Raw genomic sequence first — 23,822 nt, forward strand, 5'->3', positions numbered from 1 at the left:
TGTTTCATATGAAATCCAGCTCTTGTAGCAGAGACATTTATAGAAGTTTTGAATGAAAAAGAGTTTCTGTGAGGACTTTTTATGAGAAACAATATATCAAATGTCACATTTTATTAGATTCGTGGTTTCAACATTTTATTTTACAGGCCCAGGGAAGTCATTAAACAGGCCGTTTTCACTTTGCAGTTACTGTTTAATGTGTTTCAGTGCTGCTAGTTTGGAGTATTTGAAGAAAAATAACTCCAAGTCTCTTCAGGTGGTGAATGTCCATAAAAATTCTTTGATATGGCCATTCTTTGGTTTAAAAAAAATGTGCGAACAATTTTTCGCCTTTACCTCTTTGGAGCCGAAATACAGTAGTTCTTGCTGAACAGGAAATAGTGAACAGTGTGCAGATCTAATGACTGAATAGAAGACCCTGTGATGTGTTTAGCTGCTGAAAGGACGGAAGTGTTCCCTTAGGACTTGATAGAGACCAAAAACAGATGTCGGGCTAAAAAGAATCTTCATGTGGACATAAAAATATAACGGGATTTGAACCTGCTAAGAAACAACATATAACTTTCATTGTTAAAATTCAAATCTGGTGAAAGGGGAACGTAATTCCAAAAACAAAGTATTTTTAATCCTTTTATTGTAAATACAAGTAGTTCCCGGGTTGCGGCGTATTCGACTTTACGACGCCGGAGTCTCGTCTGCCATTTCCAGTCTTGTAATTTAATTTTTTTTTTTTTTTGGTCGCACAAACAGTACCTAGTTGTACCTCAGTTTTTTTTTTTTTTAGTCACACAAACAGTACCTAGTTGTATCTCAAAGTATCTTATTTTTTACTTTGCTTTATAACCATGACTTCACTAAACATGAAGTTGTTCAGCTTGACAGACAGCAAACAAAGCAATTGTGCTTTTTGAAGCTTTTTACTTCCTTCCCTTTGGACAATTTGTAAAGCTGTAACACACATATGTACACGTCTGTTCAAAACAACACACATTTTAACAATAAAACACTCGACACAAAACGATTGATGTTCAAACGTCCATCTAGTCTGATCAATATGTATATTTACAGTGGTATGAAAATGTATCTGAACCTTTTTTAATTTCTCACATTTCTGCATAAAATCACAATCGAATTGTGTTGTATCTTTGTCAAAATAACACAGATATAAAAACAGTCTGTATTACCTAAAACCGCCCCAACATTTATAGGTTTTCATATTTTAATGAGGATAGCATGCAAACAATGACAGAAGGGGGGAAAATAAGTAAGAGAATTCTCTGCCTTAGGAGACTTAAAGAGCAATTGAAACAAATTTTTACCAAACAATTTAAGTCAGGTGTGTGCCCAATCACTGATGAGTGGTATAAAGCTGCCCTTCCCACTATGAAACACACACTTGGAAAAATTTGTCTTGATGAGAAGCATTGTCTGATGTGCGTCATGGCTCGGTCAAAATAGCTGTCTGCAGACCTGCGATCAAGGTTTGTTGATTTGTATAAAGCTGGGAAAGGATACAAAACCATCTCTAAAAGTCTCAATGTTCATCAATCGACAGTCAGAGAAGTTGTCTACAAATGGAGAGTTTGGTGCTGTTGTTTCTCTCCGAAGGAGTGGTGCTAAAAGTTCAGCGCAGAATACTCAGAGAGGTAAAAAAAGAACCCTAGAGTGTCTGCTAAAGACTTACAGCAATCACTGGCCCAGTCCAATTTTTCTGTGCACACATTAACTATATGTAAAAGTATGGCCAAGAATGGTGTTCATGGGAAGACTCCACGGAGGAAGCCACTGCTGTCTAAAAAAACATTGTTGCTCGTTTAATGTTCACAAAAAGGCACTTGGACACACCACAGAAGTTTTGAAAAAATATTGTGTGGACTGATGAAACCAAAGTTGAATTGTTTGGGAGTAACACACAACGACATGTGTGTACGAAAAATGGAACAGCTCACCAACATCAACACCTCAACCCACTGCGAAGTAAGGTGGAGGCAGCAACATGATTTGGGGCTGTTTTGCTGCCTTAGTGTCTGGACAACTTGCAATCATTAATGGAAGAATGAATTCAAAAGTTTATCAGGATGTTTGCAGGAAAACCTGAGGCCGTCTGTCACATAGTTGAAGCTAAAAAGAGGATGGATGCTGCAACAAGACAATGATCCAAAACACAGAAGTAAATCAACTTCAGAAAGGTTCCAAAACAACAAAATACACGTTCTGGAGTGGCCAAGTCAAACTCCAGATTTGAAACCCATTGAGATGAGACACTGTCTTTAGGCATGACCTGAAGACAACGATTCATGCCAGACATCCCAGGAATCTGACTGAACTACAGTGGTTTTTGTAAAGAATGGGCCAAGATTAGTCCTCATCGATGTGCCAGACTGAGCTGTAGCTACAGGAAGCATCTGGTTGAAGTTATTGCTGCCAAAGGGTGGCCCACAAAATATTAAATGTGATGGTTCACTTACTTATTTTTCCCCCTTCTGTCATTATTTGCATAATTTCCTCATTAAAATATGAAAACCTATGAATGTTTGTGTGGTTTCAGTTAAAGCAGACACTGTTTTTTCATCTGTGTGATTTTGACAAAGATCAGATCACATTTGATGGTGATTTTATGCAGAAATGTAAGAAATTCCAAAAGGTTCAGATACGTTTTCCTTCCACTGTAGTAGATTAAATTTGCTTCACAAAAGTCTGCTAGCTTAAATGCTATGAATTTTAACATATTTACAATTCTCATAGCAAATCGCTCACATGTAATCTCACAAACTGTAGCTCTAAAATTAATTACAAATGCATACACAAACATATATTAGCTGAAACAAGTTACACCCTAATGTGGGCCAAACCAAAGTGCAGCTATCCTTTATCCAGGTGAGATGTCTGCTCCTGTGTGGAAGCATTATTGAACGACAAATTAGCCAGACCCAACGCTGCCACCATAGGGCAATGTATCCTCCACCATTAAACAAAATACAATACTTTTGGATTTTTTGAATAGTTATTTTGATTTTTTAAAGGGTTAAGTCAAACCTACGTGGAAATTCAGGTTACGTCGCCAACGTAGGAACTGAACTTGTTCATAACCTGGGGACCACCTGTATTTTACAGTCATATTGGTTTTTTTTTCTTGCCTGTGTTAAGGTTTTTTTCACCCAGTGCTCATCTTTTGACTTCGAGGAAGCTTTTTGGTACTTTTTACACGAAGAGCATCCATCATTCTAAATGATGTCTGCCACGAGATGGCTGAAAAACTTGTAAAGTTCCTATAAGTACTTTTATTTTTACTTCTCTGAATTCTAGGGATCAAGGTCAAATAGTCTCGATCCCGCTTCAGTAGTCTTTATTTAACCAGCAGTCCTTACATCTTATCAGTAATGTGGGGAAACAACAGTCGCTGTCCTAGTCCAACATGAAATGTAGCCAGCAGCGGTGTCATACTTTTAGGAATGATCTTACAAATGGAGAAAGCATCCATTCAGAAAGATCTTTCCCCTCACATGACTTGTTTTTTATTACCCAGACATGTGCCTCGCCTCTTCTGAGGGCAGCGATGAGGTGGAGAGTCGCTCCAAGCTGCTGCGTCTTCTTGACGCTGTCACCGAAGCTCTTGTGTGGGCCATCGCCAAAACCGGTCTCCCGTTTCGACAGCAGTACACCCGCCTGGCTCATCTTCTTATGCTGCTCTCGCATATTCGCCATGTCAGGTGAGGGAGTGCTTCAACACCACGATATAAGAGGCCATAAAAGAAAATTCTAAAGTGTTTTACTACACTCGGAAATTGGAGTCAATCTTATGTTGCTTTGAAGAAATGGAAAAATAAGAAAAATATTGCATGCTCAGTTCTCAGATTTTAATCCACAAATCATGCCGACTTCAAACTTCTGCTTTTGCAACCAGCTGACATTTACTGTAAATCTAATTCATAACTCAAAGGAGTATTAAACATTGTATATTTAAAAAAACAACCAAACAGATCAACCAAACTACGTTATATATTTGAACAAAAATCTGTTGTGAAGCAGATGAGTGGAGATTAGGATTCAAGGTCAACACCGATGACAACCGACTGTAAATTTTGTGCTGCAAAATCCATGAGCGCTCCAAAAACCACAACTTCTAGACATACTGTGGAAACTAATTCAAGTACTTTCTCCACTACTAAAAGTTTAAGCAATGCTGTAGAGTGCTCAATGTACTGTAAACTTTCACAGCTTCCAGACAACTGATATACAGTAGTACCTCTACATACGAAGTTAATTAGTTCGAGGATCTTGTTTGTTAGTCGAAATGGTCGTCGAGCAGGATTTCCGCATAAGAATACATTATAATTCCATTAATTTGTTCCACAGCCCGAAAACAGACACTAAATCCTTAATAAACACTGCTGGTACAATTATAAATGGCAACTACACATAGCAAAACAAATAAACTATAAATAAAAATCTGAATAATAATACATTATAATCATTATTATAATTCCTGTAATATGTAACGAATTGGGTTCTAATGAGGCGGTTGTGTTTTGCGTACTGTACCTGAATACACCACACATGGCTGACGTGAAAGTGAGATAGGTCCGGTAGGGATTCTACTTTCTCTTTTAATGCTCTGTTGTTACTAGCGTCAACTGCGGCGTGTTGTTATGTGTTGCACAAGTTCTGAAATAGTGATTGAAAACCTGCCGAAGATTGTGATTTCTTTTGCGATGTTACCACAATAATTATTGTCCCCTTAACCTATAAAAACTGGTAACCAGAGGTCGGAGGAGGACTGTCGAGATCATTCTACGACCAGATTGTCGAGCCAGTTCACGGACGCGCACACCACGCTCATGTTTTTCTATCATTTCCATCTTAATTTCAATGGAAAGCGCCACCTTTTTCTTCTTTTTTCACCACCTGCACTGACCTTCTTGGAGCCATGTTGATTTCTCTCACAAGAGCCATGCGTCCGTCTTGCGGGAAAACAAAGAAACTACGGCGCTGTCATAAATCGTCGTATTTCGAGCATGTCGTAGGATATAGAAACAAATGGCGGGTCAAATCTTACGTCGGATGTCGAAAAGATTGTGTGTCGAGGTACCACTGTATACTGTAATTCCAAGTATTTTCAATAAAACCCTTATTTTACTGAAATGATTAAATTTCATGACATTTGTGGGATTTGCGATGTGTGGTCCTTTTGGGGCACCATAGTGATCACACCTGTTGTAAATTTCCATCAGAAACATTGTGGACAGATGTAAACTATTCTAAGGGTGTTTTTATGTGGTGATGCTGCGACACCAGGATGCAAAGATTGCCTTGCCTTTACAGAGTGAAGGCGAAAACGTAAGGTGAAGATGCAAACTTTTGATTTCGGCCTCCAAAGCGGAACGATTGCAGGTAGTTGTCAAGGACTAAAGACTAAAGAGTTTCTATTCCAAATTTTTAAACTAAATTTGCCTAACAAAGGAATTTTTGAGACTGAAATTTGGTTTGATGCAAGTAATGCGAATGTTGAAAATTTAAATCATATCTTTTTTACATCGCACTGTAGTTAATTCCTTCTGGAATCAAATAAAGACTTGGCTGCAATCTGAAAAAAATGATATGCCCCTGACAGAAGAAACAATTTTGTTTGGTGTTTATCAAAAAGATGACATGATAGAATTTTTTGTAAATGTGATGATGCTTATGGAGAAATGTTTCATTCTTAAGTAAGTGTTTGGCTCATTGGAGAAGTGATTTCTCTATATTTTGCAAAGCGTTGAATTTGATACATGGGAAGGCCCTTCATCTGTTTTGTTTATTTAAAGAATTTGAGTTGATTTAAAAAGTCCTCTCTCAAGAGAGAATTTATATTTATAATTTATTTATATTTGATGTTGATACTTGAAGGCTCTGTTTTATTTGTATATGGTTCAGTTAAAAAAAAAAAAAAAGGTATTTGTCAAAAAAGTGCATCATTGGCTGTCACTTTTTAAAACTGCACTCCCTCCTTGGGCCTGGCATGAATACTACATCATTTTTACGTAGAATTGCGACGTACAGTGATCCCTAATTTTTCAGGGATAATCGAGACCAGAACCCGCCGCGATAAGTGAAAAACTGCATAGTAGCGCCTTCCCCTCCAATTTAAAAAATTTTTTTTTGCTAATACATAGAGATACATATAAAACATGTTTTTTTTTACCTTTTTCCCCAAAGTATTTAATTAATTTTTTTTGTATTGATTGTGTATTTATGTAATTTAGATGAATATATTTACTTAAATGTAATAATTATAAGTTTTAAACATGTTACTGTCCCACAGAATTATTTTCAAACAAGAAAAAAGTAGACGCCCATTCCTTTAAAAAAAAAAAAAAAAGTAGAAAAATGTCTAAAACAAAATGCTTGTCTTTATTAAATGCTTCAATGCGCATGGCCCCCCCACCCCCCCGCCCGCCATCCCTCCCCGGGCTGGCTGGGTGGGGGCCGTGGCCCTGGGTTGGCGCCCGCGCGGTTTCTTCGCCCGTCTGCGTGGCTGTCGCGTGCCCGGTGGGGCTTGCGTGCTGCTGGATGTGGTAGGGCATGCTCGGGTTGGGGGTTCCGGTGCCGGGATTGGCGATGCGGCGGCGTAGGGTTGGTCGCCAACGGGCTTACACTCATAAGAGATTCACACGATTACTGGGTTCTAGATCACAGAACTGATTTGTGTACACTCTACCCCTTTCAATCACTTAGCTTATAGTCTTATAGACACCCCCACCCCCATTCTCCTCTTTCACTGGCCAATTGGCCCCCACATGGTGTAAACCGGAAATACATCTCGCTGACGATAGCACCAGCATATTAGTAACTAGTTTAGATGTTCAGTGTATTTCTTGTTGTTGTTTATGTGTTTCTTTTCTTTCTTCTCTTGTATTTCTTTTCTTCTGTCCCCCCATAATCCCTTCCTGTTCGCTGCTTTGTCATAATAAAAAGGTATTTTGAAGGATCACAATGGGAGTATGTCAGACTCTCCATGTGAAACATTAAAACTGTTCAGAATCCGGGCACTTAGACTTCCATTCTCTGTGTCAACAGCTGAACAGGACAGGTTTAAAAAAAAAAAAAAAAAAAAAAAAAAAAAAATGCTTCATTGAGTGTCCACTCAAATCCGTTCCAGCTGCTCACTTACACACAATGAGTTGCCACAGCAACTGTTTAACAAGTTAAACGATGATTGACACATGAAGCGCTTTGAAGGTCCAGTCTCTGGCAAGATCAAAGCTTAACCGTCTGTCAATCATTGTTTACTTTAATAAGCAACTCCAATTCACTCTCTGACGAACAAAGAGCGGGGAGAGGGAGGGAGCGTGAAACAGCGCAATCGGCTCGGGACAGCTCATCTGTATTAATCTTTTTTTTTTTAATTGAAAATAAAAAATCCGCGATGGACTGAGGGCACGAAGTTTGAAGCGCACAGTAGCGAGGGATCACTGTAGTTCAAATGGAGACGGAACCATGTTAATGCAAACATGAAATGTGTTGTATTCTCAGCGCATCACCATGTAAACGGCCCCTAATGTTACACTGGGACAAATTGACTCTAGCCACCAGTCATTGATTATCATGTTTACAAACCTTTGATACCAATTGCACAATATTAACATCGATTTATTCTTTACTCCAATCAATATTTTGAGTGCTTTGAATGACTCACTGCAGGTCAATTATGTCCTCTACATGATAGTTTCCAGTTTAAGCTACGTCTGAGACAAAATGTTGCGGTGACGAAAAAAAAAAAAAATCTTCATTCATCAAAATTTCTTATTTTAGTTGTGTGGCACTTTCTTAATCTCCTTTGTCGTTTATGGCCACTAATTTTGTCATATCACATGCCGGGAAAACTTGTTTCATCTGGCTGGATTGACTCTGACATGGGGAAGGACTTTTGTGATATATTGTATGGCATGCTTTTTCTTTAAAAAGTAAAATATGAGCACTTCAAAACCAGTAGTTTGGGGGGAAAACAGTCCAACAATAATTATTGTTTTACCTCTTCAATGCGCAGCAACAAGGGCATGGACCATCTCCACTGCATGAAAATGAAGAACATGGTGCCTTTGTATGACCTGCTGCTGGAAATGTTGGATGCTCACATCATGAACAGCTCTCGGCTGCCCGCCAAGGGTCCGCAACAGGAGGCCTACAAGCAGGAGGAGAGCTGCACCAAGCACGAGGGTTCCAGCAGCGCCTCCTCCAATAGTTGCACTACCGAAAACGGAGGTGATGCTCAGTAGCTATCAAGTCGCCTCTTGGCTTTGAAATGCATCTAGATGCAATGATATGAATCTCTTTGCCTAAAAATTGGTTTAAAAAAAAAAAAACTGTGATGTTTATTGAATTCCGTCTTGTGAATGTAGACGCTCATAATTTTATTTGCACAACACATCGTCCAAAACATAACTCATGCAGTACTGTACTGTATTTATTGCCGCACCATATCAAGGCCTATAAATACTATAGATGGCAACTGGCTCCATCGTGAAAAGATCATTTAATTTTACTAATAACATGCAGACGGACCGTGCGAGACGAAAAATAATGACAAACAACATACTGTTTTACTTAATTTCGCATTTGTGCCTAAAATTGATCCATGCTGGTGCCATCTTGGAGATCTTTTTATTCTAGGCCAAGTTTTTAATTAGCCGATTATTGATCTTTCCTGGTGCTGCACTCTCTAGTGTTTATTGGTGAAGAACACACAAGGTCTTATATCGAAAGCATCATCTGGAGGTAGTGCCTTACTCCCTGCTACATAAAATAGAACAAAAGGACAATGAATGAACCGAATATTTGCCTTAATAATTCAGACAAGCGAACAAAGTAGATGCTCTATTTCTATGGGGAAAAATGTCTGGGACCAGATAAATAAACTAGAGGAAACAGTGAAAATTATATTGTGTGTGCCTGTGTATGGAGCCGAAGGCAACAGAACCCATAAAATGTGCTTAAAGACCGTCATCAAATCAGTTGTGGGTAAAATGGCACTTATAAAGAACAACAGGCAGGGTTAACACATGTGGGAACAATACTGTTCCTTTTTTATCATGTATAAAGTGTAGATGTAGCTTCAAAACCTAAGCCAATGTGAAAAGTGCCTTAAACCTGTAGGATCGTCCAAATTGCCAGCAGAGGGCGACCTCATTAATTGCAGTATGAATTCCTATGTACAAATTATTACTCTTTCAATCAACTTAGTCGACATTTTTCTGGTTAAAACAACTGTCTTATAACCGGTAATCACGGAATAATATTGGATAACCCATACAATCTAGCAAAGTGAGCCATACTGTCTTTCTGTGATGCTAAACAGGAGTCATCCATTCTATGGGGTCATCTCAAATCCCTTGAATGCAATATTCCTCACTCAGTGTTCCCAAAATATTACAGCCACAATATTAAGAAGCGCCTCAAGCCTGTTTAACCAATAATACCTGACTTCACCCCAGAGCCAAGCGACATTCACTACAAACCACGCCTCATACAAACCACGCCCCTACAAACTACGCCCACATGATGTTACGGTGGTAGCGTCCAGAGGTGGGTAGAGTAGCCAAAAATTTTACTCAAGTAAGAGTAGTGTTACTTCAAAATAATATTACTCAAGTAAAAGTAGTCGTCCATAAAATGTACTCAAAAAAGTATTTTGGTGAAAAGAATACTCAAGTAATGAGTAACATTGTGAGTAACCACTTATATTTATGTTGGATTTTTTTTTTTTTTTAATTGGTATTAGGGTTGTTCCGATCATGTTTTTTTGCTCCCGATCCGATCCCGATCGTTTTAGTTCGAGTATCTGCCGATCACGATATTTCCCGATCCAATTGCTTTTTTTTTTTGCTCCCGATTCAATTCCAATCATTCCCAATAATTTTTCCCGATCATATACATTTTGTCAATGCATTAAGAAAAAAATGAATAAAACTCAAACGAATATATACATTCAACATACAGTACATAAGTACTGTATTTGTTTATTATGGTATTATGGTCAAGATGGCATTTACATTATTAACGTTCTTTCTGTGAGAGGGATCCACGGATAGAAAGACTTGTGACTTTGTATATTGTGACTAAATATTGCCATCTAGAGTATTTGTTGAGCTTTCAGTAAATGATACTGAAGGCCATGCCCAAATGCATGATGGGAAGTGGAACCATGACTGTGCATAGTGCTATCAGTTGATATATCTTCTCTGCGTTGGGAAGTAACATAAGGTGTTAAGAAAAAGATCAATTGCTACCTTGCTTCACCACATTGCTTCCCATGATATTTCTAATCAGGGAGAGGGATTGTAAGGCTTTAGCCAATTAAAATAAGGCTCCAAAGGCTGCCAAAATTCACTCTACTCATTTTACGCTGCCTTTTAGCTCTCTATATAGGCAAAATGGCGCCATTACAAATGGAGCGTGACAATGCGTGAATGGGTCGTGCAGCGCATGCATTAATTGCGTAAAATATTTTAACGTGATACATTTTTTAAAAAATTAATTACCGTCGTTATTGGGATAAATTTGATAACCCTACCTTAAGCCTAAACTAAAGACTCTGGGTAAGTGTAACATATTATGTCTGTAACGTTAAATACAATTAGAAAACAATTTAATTAAAAAAATTAAAAAATTTGAAAAAAGGCATGGCCGATATTTTTTTGCCGATTCCGATACTTTGAAAATGACGTGATCGGACCCGATCGATCGGCATCTCTTAATTGTTTTTTTTTTTTTTCTGAGCACAAAGTTATCTATATGGACTGTTGTGATAATGATACAAAAACCCATTACATAGCCAAATTAGGTCAATGAAAAAAGATAAATAAAAATTAAATCATTGAATTCCGACGAGAGAAAAAAAATAAAGCATTATTCCTCCAAAGAGCATGAGTGCCCTCTGGTGGAGAAAATAGTTCCCTGTTTGAATAGTGACGAGTTCCTTCATATCTACTATTTTGATATTAAAAGGATCATATCTCCGGTTTTCCGTGGTCAATCGGTGCCAAAGAAAAACTGGGAGAGATATCTATATCTCTATATCAAATACTTCATTTTTCACGGTGCTTTAAAGACACCACATGATTAAACAGGCTAGCGTGAAGATAGAACGGCAAGCTTGCCTCCAATTTGGTATAATGGAGTCATGTGATTTTTGTTGCGACGTCTCATTGGTGTAATCGGTAAAGCTACCCCGGTAATACACCACGCGCATCTTTACTCATCGCATCGCTGGCAAAAATAATAATATGTAGAATAAAGAGGAAAAATGTAACGACTCTTGCGTAGCCTAAAGTCGCGGAGCAAGAGTAACATTTTTTCTTCACAAATCTACTCAAGTATAGCTTAGTAATCTACTCTAAGAAGTACGTTTTTTTCAAAAAATAACTCAAGTAAATGTAACGGAGTACATGTAAAGCATTACTACCCACCTCTAGTAGCGTCTGATGCTTCTCATAGATATCCCATGTATATAGAACTACATGCGAAATGACAGACTCGGCCGCGTTAGTAAACAGCCGCCATCTTGAAGCAGAAGACGTCTCAGGCAGGCTTTGTCGTTGCGAACCTAAAGTGAGCAACTTTTAATCTAAAATACTGCTAAATTGGTCAAATCTGGACTTGAATCTATCATTAATGCTGAAACGGTTTAAACACGTTCACATGTCGAAAGTAGACAGAAGGGAAATAAAGCAATAATGCCATAACGGGAGCAATTCTAACAACTTTAACGGTTGATTCATAACATTAAATGACTTCCAAACATTGCAAAGGTTACAATCTAGGTATGTTTTGGCATGCCCAGTGGTTCTTAACTTTGCTAAAGGTACCGGACCCCATTTTTACAAGTTCAAAACCTAGCAAGCTAACATCTAAGTAAATGTTCAAATTTCTTCCAGATTTCTAATTTACTACAAATATTTCATTTCACACAGTTCCCTTTTCTGTTTTCATTGTAGCATCATTACATCACATACTCGTTTAATGGCGTAAAATGACGGAATTTAAAAAATACATATAAATATATTCACGCATTTCATGCTGCCTGTAGGTCTGTTATACTTCTTCATACAAAGTGCGAGTCAACCTTTCACTGAGCAAATCGATTTCTTCTCCCTTTAGATAGATGGCTAGCAGTTGAAAGAAATGGAATAAAGCCTGTAAACTGAGGGCAAATTGGTTCAAAACCTGGTCTTAAACGCCACTTTGCCTGCATTTAGTCAGCCTAACAAATAGGACTGCGTTTCTGAAAACCTTTACCGAAACTCTGAGGTTTAGTAACCGGACCCCTGGGGTTCAATCGAACCCCAGTTAAGAACCAATGGGCACGCCTCTGTGCCCGCAATCCCCCTGTGTCTAGTTAAATATAGGGTGAGGAATTGGGTAAGGGTCTGTTGCCCCAAAAACCCGTTGAACTTCACATAATAAACAAATTCTTCTCGCCAACGTACCAACAGCAGGCGTGGTTTGTATGAGGTGTTGTTTGCGGCGGCAGTCGCTTGGCTCTGGGCTACATTCAGACCCTTCCCGCTTTAACGCTCATCAAGGATCGAGTAACTTCCTTGGGCTAGCTTAAATTGAAGAAGTTCTGATATATACTCTTGAGAAAATCTTATGCATAGACTTCATATTATATTGACGGGACATGGGGCGCGGGGCCGATTGATAGGGGGCCTATCTCCATCAAAGCTGACCAAGTGGAAACACAAAAAGCTTTTTACGTTGAAAATTCTTGTGAATAAATGTGTAAATCCCTCAATTCTTTATAGATATGGACGTAAAACAGTCTCGATTCTTGGTTAAAAGCAAAAAAAAACCACACAAAAAAAACAGGCAGTTAGCATTTAAGTAAATATGTCGAATGTGCTGCTCGTCTAAGTTACTGTGGCGCCGCCTTACCACAACAAAGAGCTTTTTACATTGAAAGTCTTGTGAATAAATGCTTAAATACCCAAATTCTTTACAGATATGGACGTAAAAGTCTCGATTCTTGGTTAAAACTTAAAAGAAAAAAAAAAAAAGGGCCGTATTATTTGTTTTACATAAATATGTCAAATGTGCTGCTCATCTTTAAGTCACTGTGGTGCTGCCTTACCACAACAAAGAGCTTTTTATGCTGAAATTCTTGTGAATAAATGCTTAAATCCTTGACCTCTTTATAGATATGGGCGTAAAACAGTCTTGAACTATTTATAGATATGGGCGTAAAACAGTCCCGATTCTTGGTGAAAAGCAAAAAAAAAAAAACATGCAGGTAGAATTTATATTACGTAAATATTGCAAACTATGACTCCAATGCCGTAGCGGCTAATTTCTTCCATTAATTTTTTTCACAACTTTTCAAAATGCATGCATGGTGCGAAAAATATAATTTCTTCGAATCCTCGAACAAATCACTCCTGAGACAATCCTTCCTGTTTGTATGCGGTACAGCTTTCGTACTTTTACCCTAAATCCGGTGTTGAATCACTGAATGTGTCGCTGGAACCGACTGCGAATAACTGAAGCGGATGGTGGGATGGGCCCCCTGCTTGAAGGCGTTGTTCTGGCCAAATTGATCAATACGATTATGAAGTCTATGTCTTATGGTTCCTCAAAAGTGATGCCAACCAATCACGATTGTCGAAAGTTGTGAAACATGAAAGCTTTTCATTATATTTGATTTGAATTTAATACCAACTCAAATATAAAGCATGTAAAGCACAAAATGGATATTTTGTGGTTATAGGAATATTTTTGCTAAATAATTCAATATTTTATACAGCGGTACCTCTACTTAAGAATGTCTCGACATACAGAATTTTTAGGTTAAGACACGCCTCAACGGGAAAATATTGGCTCTTGTTACGAAAGAAATTTCAGGATACGAAAAAACAAAAAATATAGTATGGCTGGTACTCACAGTTCCCAGAGTTTACAGAACGTAACTTATTGTTATAACTTACTTATAGCTGCTCTGCCATTGGCTATTGCCTAGCATTTCCAGCATCTACTTGGCTAAGAAGGCCCTCTACTGTATGTATCCCAGCGTCCTCATTTGCCCCTCGTGTTTCGATAGCTTAACATTAGTATATTAACATTTATTCTTTATTCTTGTTTTTTTTTTTTTTTAGATTATGCACAACTCTGATTTTATGTTTATTCTGCAATAATCTAATTGTAACATGTATTTGTTACATGTTTTGATACATTTTTATGCATTATAAAAGATTTATGTCTAATTTGGGGGGCTTGGAACGGATTAGTGTATTTACAATGAAAACACGTTTCTACTTACAGAATTTTCAAGTTACGAAACTACTTCCAGAACCAATTAATTTCGTAAATAGAGGTACCACTGTTGTAACAATTTCGACATACAGACAATTGATTCGTGACCATTTTGTGACAAGCTTCAACGAAGAGACATCATTGTTGCCATCTTCATTTGATGGGGTCATCGAGGAAGCAATTAGAGACATGAGATGAATCCATAATCATGTGCAAAGTTGTATATGGTAGCAGAAAGCCCTTACAATCATTATTTTTCAGCTTTTCTTCAGTGATCTATGAACATGAAACCACAATTCAATTTGACAATGCTTGTGCCAGTTTGCCGCTATTTAACCAAAAGTATGAATCTCGAAATGGTGCAGAAATGAGTGCTGGATAAAAAGGGAAATAACTATTCGGAGGAACAATACATGCTTTTCATTGGACAGCGACAAATTGTGCGAAAATCACTTCTTACTACTTTATACCACCTAGCATAGCTCGCTAAAAAAATTGTGTTCAATTGTGGCTTTTTTATTTTGGTCAGAATTGTAACCACTACTGTACGTCTGACAAAGTTGCACTTACCTGTTGGAATTTTGATTGAGAAAAAAAAACAACAACTATTTTTGTATCTTCTTGTAGCTAGCGCTGTTGTACGCATTGGTAAAATAATGTAATGTTCACTGAATGTTTTGTGAAACGGGGAAAAAAAAAAAAGAAAAAAATCAAGGTTGAAGATCTGTACCAGTTCCAGCTTGTCTGCTTTGTGCTATTTTAACATGAATTATTACTGCTTCATATCTGGTGTTCACTTACAGGACCACCATGTGTAAACAAGTAACATTTGAAGTGAAAAGACTGCTGGGCAATGTGTTAATCATGAATCATCTCGCAAACACATTCTTTGTTGTACAGTATTGAGACCTTTAAGTGGCAAGAAGAGTGGTTCTTTTCACGATGAGTGGCTTATATGTCTTTAAACAAGCTTAATGTTACAGATACTAGTCATGCTTATTCATGTTCATGAATGTAAACGTGTTTTTAAATGCACATAGTACACTTAGACAATAAATGATTGTGCCCTTGGCAAAATATGATTTAATTCTAAGCATCCAAACGTGTAACAACATATTTTTCCAGAGTGTTTTTGTGGTTCATCATGCAGAAACATGGTTGTGATAACACCATGCAGAATCAACATTAGGTACACTTGCACAGTATGAGACCAATTAGGTTTTTTTTCTTCCTGTATCACATCCCTAATACTGAAAATTACAGTCACAATAATAAACAATCAGTTGTTAAATACCCCCTCTGACCATACAGAGCATATATTTTTTCAGCCTTTAAAGTTTAATTTACCCCAAAAATATAGCCATAGCAAATAATGATTAGAAACGCAAAACAATAACCCATCGGAAATGATGATAAATTAGATATCTGTACAGTATAAAAATGTGCTAACTCGGCTATGCTTTAAACTTTAAACTTATGTCAAATTAAATATAACAGCCAAAATGAACTACTTACCTTGCTAAAAATACAATAAGAATCTGACAAAGAACTTTGACCATGAAAATGATGTTGGGAGCCATACATTATACCCAAGCCCAGGCAACCTTGAAAAACAAGTTTCTTTTCCAATGGTCGCAGTGCCAGGGTGTCGAAAAAAAATATCTCTTTTCAGTTCCTTTTTGTGGCAGGTACCCTAATACTGAACTGTAATTTTTAGACTATAAGGCGCTATTTTTCCCCCTCATTTTGATTCCTGCGACTTATAGTCCAGTGCAGCTTATTTGTTGATTTATTTAACAGCGGCATCTTAAGACTGTCATAATTATGACATGACACTGTCATGGGCATTAATTAATGCTTATGACAGATGTCATTAATCACTACTATGTACATACTGTAGTTAGCCTAGGCGTTGAATGTATTTCTTGTTGTTTTTCCTTCTCTTCTGTCTCTCTCTCCTTTTCTATTTTCCTTACTGAAATAACATGACTTACAGAACATGAATTTTGATTGTAATTTACATCTGTAGCACAGCAATGCATCATAGGAGGCATGTTGGATGACCACAATATTGACAGCAGGTAGCAGCAGAGGTTGACTGTCGCCCCCAAAGGAGCAGTGATGGCCAAATGAAGCTTCTTGAAGCAATGAAGCTTTGCAACCAATTGGTTCAAAGCTTCATGGTGGTTCATTTGGTCTTATGACAATCTTATGATGTTGCTATCAAATTAAGTGTTATCAAATACCATAACTAGCAATTAATGAAACAGCTGGAAGGGTAACTGAAGAAATAATTAGCACAGAACATAAATTTGATTGTTACTTACATCTGTAGCGCTGCAATGCATGCTAGGAGGCATGTTGCGCGACAACAATGTTGACAGCAGGTGGCAGCAGAGGTTGACTGTCTCCCTTAAGGGAGCCTTGATGGCTAAATGAAGCTTTTAAAAGCAATGAAGCTTTGCAGTGAATTGGTTCAAACCTTCATGTTGTTTCATTTGGTCTTATGACAATCTTATGATGTTGCTGTCAAATAAAGTGTTGCCAAATACCATAACTAGCAATTAATGAAACAACTAGAAGAGTAACTGAAGAAATAATTAGCACAGAACATGAATTTTCATTGTTTTTTACATCCGTAGCACTGCAGTGCATGCTAGGAGGCATGTTGGACGACAACAATGTGAACAGCAGGTGGCAGCAGTTGTTGACTGTCTCCCCCAAGGGAACAGTGATGGCTAAATTAAGCTTCTTGAAGCAAAGAAGCGTTGCAGCCAATTGGTTCAAAGCTTCATGGTGGGTCATTTGGTCTTATGACAATCTTATGATGCCGCTGTCAAATAAAGTGTTACCTGTTAATATCTTTTGGTGTAAATATCCCATAGTACAGTGGGGACAGCACTGCGCCTTATTGTATGGTGCGGCCTATCTATGAGCAAATGCCATTTTCGTGTCAAATTCGGTGGGTGGCGGCTTATAGTCAGCTGTGCCTTATAGTCCGAAAATTACGGTACTTGTGAATCTATTGTTACTAAGGATGTCTTTGTAGAATAAATACAAACAAATATTATATGTAGGCTTTGGATGCTTTTGTTTGGGAAAATTACTACTTCATCACTCTGATGCCAATTACAGTAAATTACAGGTGCCAGTGTAGAAAAAGTTGATTCCAAAAAAGTGTCATGGCCCTGAAGTTCACCTTATAATCAGGTGGGCGGGGGTCCGTTTGTGTAGTGTAACATGGGATGAAAAGATCGGGCAAAGTTGTTGACAACAGTACAGTTTGAGTCTCTGTCCGAATGAGGGACCAAACACGTGAGGAGCAGCAGGAACAAGAAGAGGAGATGAAACGGGAAAGCAGCTCGCAGGACCCGATGGAAGAAGGGCCGAGATGGAGCTGAGTGTCCGCTCTCTCTGGGTGGCACACATAGAGTCATTAAGAAAATTTGCTTCGGGAATATGGGAACATACTAAGAAAATGTGGAAATATTTTGAACCAGAATGAATCAAGATCAGTGACACACATTAAGGTTTAAAAAGAAAAAAAATCCATGTGAAAATGCAAATTCTAAAAGTATTGAAGGCATCACTATAGTTGCATTTGAGATGGAATTTACACATGACAAAGTAGAATCCATTTTTCGGGCTTGTAGAAGTTCTGAAGTTCTTTTGATTGGCAGGTGAGACGCAAAATAAATAACTCATACAAAAATGTCATTCAATGTGGCACAATATAAGTAATTCAAGACCTACCAGATGGATTACAATGCCATTTAAAAGTCATGTTAAATTTAAATAAATAAATTTACTGTAGAAAATTGTAAATACGTAAGTCTGTTTAAGACTTTACTTACAGATTACCGGTACATCATGTTCCAGAAAAAAATTTAATTTTATTCCTGGATTGTAATCATTTTGTGTTGCTTGGGTCCAAACTAAATGGAAAAAGTGCTTCTAAAAAGGTGAAAGTTAGGTTTTGCTAAAATTAGAGGCTTTATTCAGAATTTCCAATTGCGCATCCTAGTAATGCAGAAAATATTTGTTAAATGTAATTTCTTCATGTTTTAGGTCAAACTGAGTCTATAAAGTAAGGAAACTTTTTGGGAAACAAAAGTTTTTATATGTCAATCAATGCAACCAAACAAACTAGAAAATACCAATAGCGTGCCGCACGAATGCAATTTTTAGACCGAAAGGGTGCGTGACGTCATCGTCGTAAAACGGAAGGGGGTCAACATAGAAGCGCACTAGCATACAACCCATGCTACTACTGCTTGTTTTCTGCCAGTAATCTTTCAAAAAAGAACATGCCGAGTAAACACTGCTGCTGTGGAACGTGTAGAAGTTACTCTAGACATTACGACATATGAAGGATGTTTTCTTCATCGTTTCCCGAAGCCAAAATGTGAACAATGGATTAACTTGTGCAGACGTACAAAAGACCAGTTGAATGCAAGCAACGTGAAGCCATTCACCTTCATGTGCAGTAAACATTTTGTTGGGGGCCATGGTCCTACAAATAACAATGCTGATCCATTGCCTGCCACAGCCTGCTCCGAAGAGGTAAGCGATTTTGATATTTTAACTTATTTTTTAGTGTGGCGTTTTGCCGTGCTGCTTCTGTCTACCAATGAATGACCTGAAAAAAATTAAAATGGTATCTGACTGCCACTGTTGTTACCTTTTCTGTTGTAAAGAAACAACTTTAGTAATGGGGAAGTGTAAATAAATTCATAGAATTAAAATGTGTTGTTAGTGAAAACATTAACATTTGGGGCGTGGCTCAGTGGTAGATTAGTTGTCCCCCAACCCAGAGGTTGTGGGTTCCATTCTCTGCCCTGATGAACTCGCTTAAGTATCCTTGAGCAAGATACTGAACCCCACATTGCTCCTGGTGCTGTGTCACCAGTAGGTGGATGGCAATGTAGTGTAAAGCGCTTTGAGTGTCTTGAAAGGTGGAGCGCTATACAAGTATAACACCATTTACCATTAAAAGTGTTCGTTGGCGGTAACTGAGTAGCATTTGCGATCGCTACAATGTAAATTACCCCTAAGAATGATCAGAGACATAAGACAACCAAAGGATATAACATACTGTATAAGAAGGGCGTAGGGTGCTAATTGAAACAGGAGAATGTCATTGTCAGTGGCGTAAGGCAATGCACACAAGAAAAAGGTGTCGATAAAAAAGCTACCTCTGGATCAGGTTGGCTCTTTTTCCTGTCTTTTTCAGCCATCGACACTCAAGCCATCTCTTTAACTGAACATTTGTATCTTTACCAGTGAATTTGGCACCAGGGACATCATATTCGGACAGAATTGGTAGGTTTAGCTCAGTAAACATCTCATTCATACTCTACATCAGACATGTTCAAAGTCTGGCCCGGGGGCCAAATGTGGCCCTTGGTCAAATTTCATCCGGCCCCCAGCCTCTGTCATAAAATCAATAACGTCTGGCCCGCACACAGACTTAATAAATTGGTCAGCAGTACTTCTACCAGCATATGAAGTAGCTTACACACTAAATGCTGCTCCTCATTTACCCACTAAAAGGCAGCAGCACTCTAAGCAACATTACCCCGCGTGACCCTTTATTCCCAATGTTCTAAAATGGCGACAATCAACACAAAAAAGAAAGTTGACTGCGCTAGTCGCTGTTTTTAAAGAGTTAAATGTGAGGCGATATTACCAAACGACACGCTGACATTTACGACAAGATTACAGAGAAGATACGTAGCGATAAATTCAAGCAACTTGAAACTAGTTTAATTTTACAGCAGCAGTATTTCACAAGAGCCCGAGAGTCGAAAAAGAACGTCACAAAGGCTAGTTGCGAGATGGAAAATGTGGAAATTATTACTAAAAAAATAATAATAATAAAGCAAATGTGACACACCGAATGGCTTGCTAAAATTTGCTTAAATATATTGTTTTACGTGAAGGACGTCAGCAAAGGTCGGCCCCCCACATTTTTACCGTACCAAATCTGGCCCCCTTTGTAAAAAGTTTGGACACCCCTGCTCTACATGCATCTAGCATGAGGGACAAACGCAAGTTTGACCCCCCTAGCAACAGTTGCTAACGGAATGAATATTAATGAGCAAATGTGACGTGTTACGTGTGGTACGCTATTAGAACCCGGGAACAAAATATGTGCTACATGGTGTTATTTATCAGTCACCCCTTGCCACATTTAAAGGGAATGTAAGAAGCCTCTTTGATTGGCATAGAATGGAGTTGGCTGTGCTCATGCTCAAAGCATAACAAACTCCGTCTTTCAAATGTGTTAAATTGCTGCAAAAGCACCAACAGCCTAAAGAGAGACCCAAAGTTTAAAAACACTTGCAGTATTATATACACTCCACTATAATAACACACTGTAAGGCGCACCTAAAATCCTTCAATTTTCTCAAAAACCGACAGTGAGCCTTATTGCAGTATTATATACAATCCACTGTAATAACACACTGTAAGGCGCACCTAAAATCCTTCAATTTTCTCAAAAACCGACAGTGAGCCTTATAATCCAATGCGCTTTATATATGAATCATATTGGTTAATCATAATGTGGTGTGCTCTATACACGTAGTCCCCGGGTTACGACGTACACAACGTACTTGATTTCAACTTTATAATGCCGGAGTCTTGTTTTATTTTTTTATTTTTTTTCTATGATGTTGATTTTTGTTTTGTGTTGCATGCTTTTATCTTGGCACAGGAAGCAAAGAGCAGGTAGTACTAATGGCATGTGAGTAAGAGCGCATGTACATACGAAAAATTTATTTGCGCACACGAAGAAGCGCGCACGCATCAGAATGAGCGCGTTTGTGGCCACGAAGAAGTCGTGCAGCCGAGTGAGAGGGAAAGGGGAAACATTACAGCTGCAAGCCTGCGCGCACATTTGTTTCTTGTGAATCATCTACAGACGCAACACCTGTAGAATCACGTATAATTTGTGTTTTTGGATAGTTATTTTGAGATTCAGGGGGTATTTAAGGGTATTTAAAGGGATGAATCAGATTTATGCGGAAATTTGGGTTACGTCACCAGAGTAGGAACGTAACTCGTTTGCAACACAGGAACTATCTGAATATGAAAATTTTTTTAAAATAGGCCATTCATTCAAGGTGCGCTTTATAGTGCGGAAAATACAGTAATTCTCTCAACAACACTGAGTAAATACTGTTATACCTTTTAGTGAGAGATGTCACTGTTTGTGTGACCTTCTGAAAAGAATCCGTAGGGATATCTTGACCTCTGAAATCCTGCATTGAAAAAGACAAAAGTATTGCTTTCAGATTTAACTGTATATAACCCTCTAGCACATGTAACTAAGGATAAAAATGTGGGTGTTTAGAGCTTACCAGACACTGTTGCAGGGTGCTCAAATCCTGTGTCACATCACTCAAAAGTAACTTGAGTTTGGTGCCCGTCACATGGATCTTCTCCTGGGCCTCGTCACTTCCTTCATCCCAGTCATCCGGCTGCAGTTGAGACCACAAAGTTTGGAGCGAGGCCTGCTGGGTCTGCCTCTCTAGTAACTCCTCTCGCAGCACCTACACAACACGTGTTCAACAACATCCTTCTTGTTCTTTAAAAAAAAAAAAATTGGACAGCTTTTATCACTATCCATTTTCACCTAACAATAGCTTATTCTGTTCAGGGTCAGTGCCAGGGAGATGGGCTATATCCCAGCCTATTTTGGGCAGGACACTGGGTACATCCAAGGCTTTTTAGAAAGGTTACATGTACATAAGACATTTTCAAAATGTGGACAGAGGAATTCATTTTCTCATGATAGAACCATTCCTTCCAGACTGAAATATAAATGGTTCAGTCTGTCTATCAGACAAACAAATCAATACTATACTCATGTGAGCCTTTATTATTCACATTTGTTATCAGTTTGAACTTAATGGAAATCCGTGCACTAATAAGTGCTATTGTGTACTTAGAATAGGACGCTGTTAATCCCCAAATAGTGTCCCATTTACACTATTTTAATGTTAGCTGGGTTACACTGCAATAATAATGTAAGACTCGTGTAGGGAAACCAGCAAGGGAGTGATGTCACTATGAATGAGCAGCTTGTTTGGATTTGGTCTCTTTAAGGGCATTTTGACTACAATATGGTGCAAAGCATCCTGCCAAACCAGCTCCAAATGTCCTATTATTATCCAAAGCAGATTTTTGTCTAGCTGTCTACTGTGTTGGTAATAAAAAATATTCTATCTGTAACAGTTTTTAAACCAATTTGACACATTTCTGTCCATGATGTACAGTCATGTGAAAAAATTAGGACACCCCATTAAATATTCAGTTCTTTATTATGAAATGTTCACATATCAATGACTGATCTTGTTTTTCTTTATCTCTGGAAAAGTAAGTGACTTAATTGCAGGCAAAAAACAAAAATTAACATTGTTTTACTCATGAAACCCAATTCATCAACAAAAATGCATATTCTAACTGAGGAAAAAGTTAGGACACCCTACCACCTAATAGCTAGTGTAACCTCCTTTGGCTGAAATAACTTCAGTGAGACGCTTTTTGTAGACATCTACCAGTCTTTGACATTGGTCTGAAGAAAGTTTGCCCCACTCCTATACGCAGAATACTTTCAACAGTGTCTGACTGTTGAAGTGAGTGAAAACACCAGGGTCCTATCAAAGGAGCTGTCTGAGGCCTTCAGAAAGAAGATTGCTGCTTATGAGTCTATAAAATATAAAAATAAAATATAATATAAAATCAGCCATTTCACTGTCCGGAAAATAGTCTACAAGTGGAGGACATTCAAAACAACTGCCAACATGCCCAGTACTGGCCATCCAAGCAAGTTCACCATGAGAGCAGACCGCAACATGCTAAAAGAAGTCTCCAAAAACCCTAAAATGTCATCACGGGACCTACAGCAGGCTCTTGCAACAGTTGATGTGAAAGTGCATGCCCCTACAATCAGAAAGAGACTTCACAAGTTTAACGTTCATGGGAGGTGTGCACGGAGAAAACCTTTGCTCTCCAAGAAGAACATGAAGGCCAGATTGAAGTTTGCTGGGGTGAATGTAGACAAAGACCAGGACTTCTGAAATACTGTGGAAAAGGACCTCGTACCAACTGTGAAGCATGGAGGTGGAAGTGTCATTGTTTGGGGATGCTTTGTTGCAGCAGGACCTGGCCAACTCACTATCATAGATTCTACCATCAATTCTATCGTGTATCAAAGGGTGCTTGAGGAACATGTGAGTTAAACTGCGAAAAAATTAAAGCTGAAACGAAACTGAACCCTGCAACATGACAATGACTCAGAACATTCCAGTAAATCCACTGGCTGGCTGAAAAGGAAGCAATGAGTCCTGGAATGGCCATGTCAAAGCCCAGATCTTTATCCCATTGAGATGCTATGGGGTGATTGAAATGGGCTGTACATGCAAGAAACCCCTCAAACATCTCAAAGCTGAAAGTATTCTGCGTTGAGGAGTGGGACAAACGTTCTTCAGACCGATGTCAAAGATTCGTAGATGGCTACAAAAAGCGTCTCA

General features: G+C 38.3%; 2 protein-coding genes across 9 annotated transcripts in view; one reads left to right on the top strand and one right to left on the bottom strand.

Moving 5' to 3' along the window:
• Nucleotides 1-15,263, top strand: part of esr2a (estrogen receptor 2a) — a 49,422-nt gene extending 34,159 nt beyond the window's left edge. For both annotated transcript variants that reach the window (XM_057823197.1, XM_057823196.1), the window contains 2 exons: nucleotides 3,527-3,710; nucleotides 8,027-15,263. In XM_057823197.1, coding sequence (XP_057679180.1) covers nucleotides 3,527-3,710; nucleotides 8,027-8,255 — 413 coding nt within the window. In that variant the 3' untranslated portion in view covers nucleotides 8,256-15,263. The remainder of the gene's footprint in view (nucleotides 1-3,526; nucleotides 3,711-8,026) is intronic.
• Nucleotides 15,264-15,340: 77 nt separating this feature from the next.
• LOC130907760 (nesprin-2) overlaps nucleotides 15,341-23,822 on the bottom strand; it is a 128,718-nt gene continuing 120,236 nt past the window's right edge. For all 7 annotated transcript variants that reach the window (XM_057823187.1, XM_057823183.1, XM_057823186.1 and 4 more), the window contains 3 exons: nucleotides 21,648-21,839; nucleotides 21,475-21,548; nucleotides 15,341-17,697 (listed from right to left, as the gene is read on the bottom strand). In XM_057823187.1, the coding sequence (XP_057679170.1) occupies nucleotides 17,490-17,697; nucleotides 21,475-21,548; nucleotides 21,648-21,839 (474 nt within the window). In that variant the 3' untranslated portion in view covers nucleotides 15,341-17,489. The remainder of the gene's footprint in view (nucleotides 17,698-21,474; nucleotides 21,549-21,647; nucleotides 21,840-23,822) is intronic.

Source organism: Corythoichthys intestinalis, chromosome 19, assembly GCF_030265065.1.
Source record: "Corythoichthys intestinalis isolate RoL2023-P3 chromosome 19, ASM3026506v1, whole genome shotgun sequence".
Classification (NCBI taxonomy): domain Eukaryota; kingdom Metazoa; phylum Chordata; class Actinopteri; order Syngnathiformes; family Syngnathidae; genus Corythoichthys; species Corythoichthys intestinalis.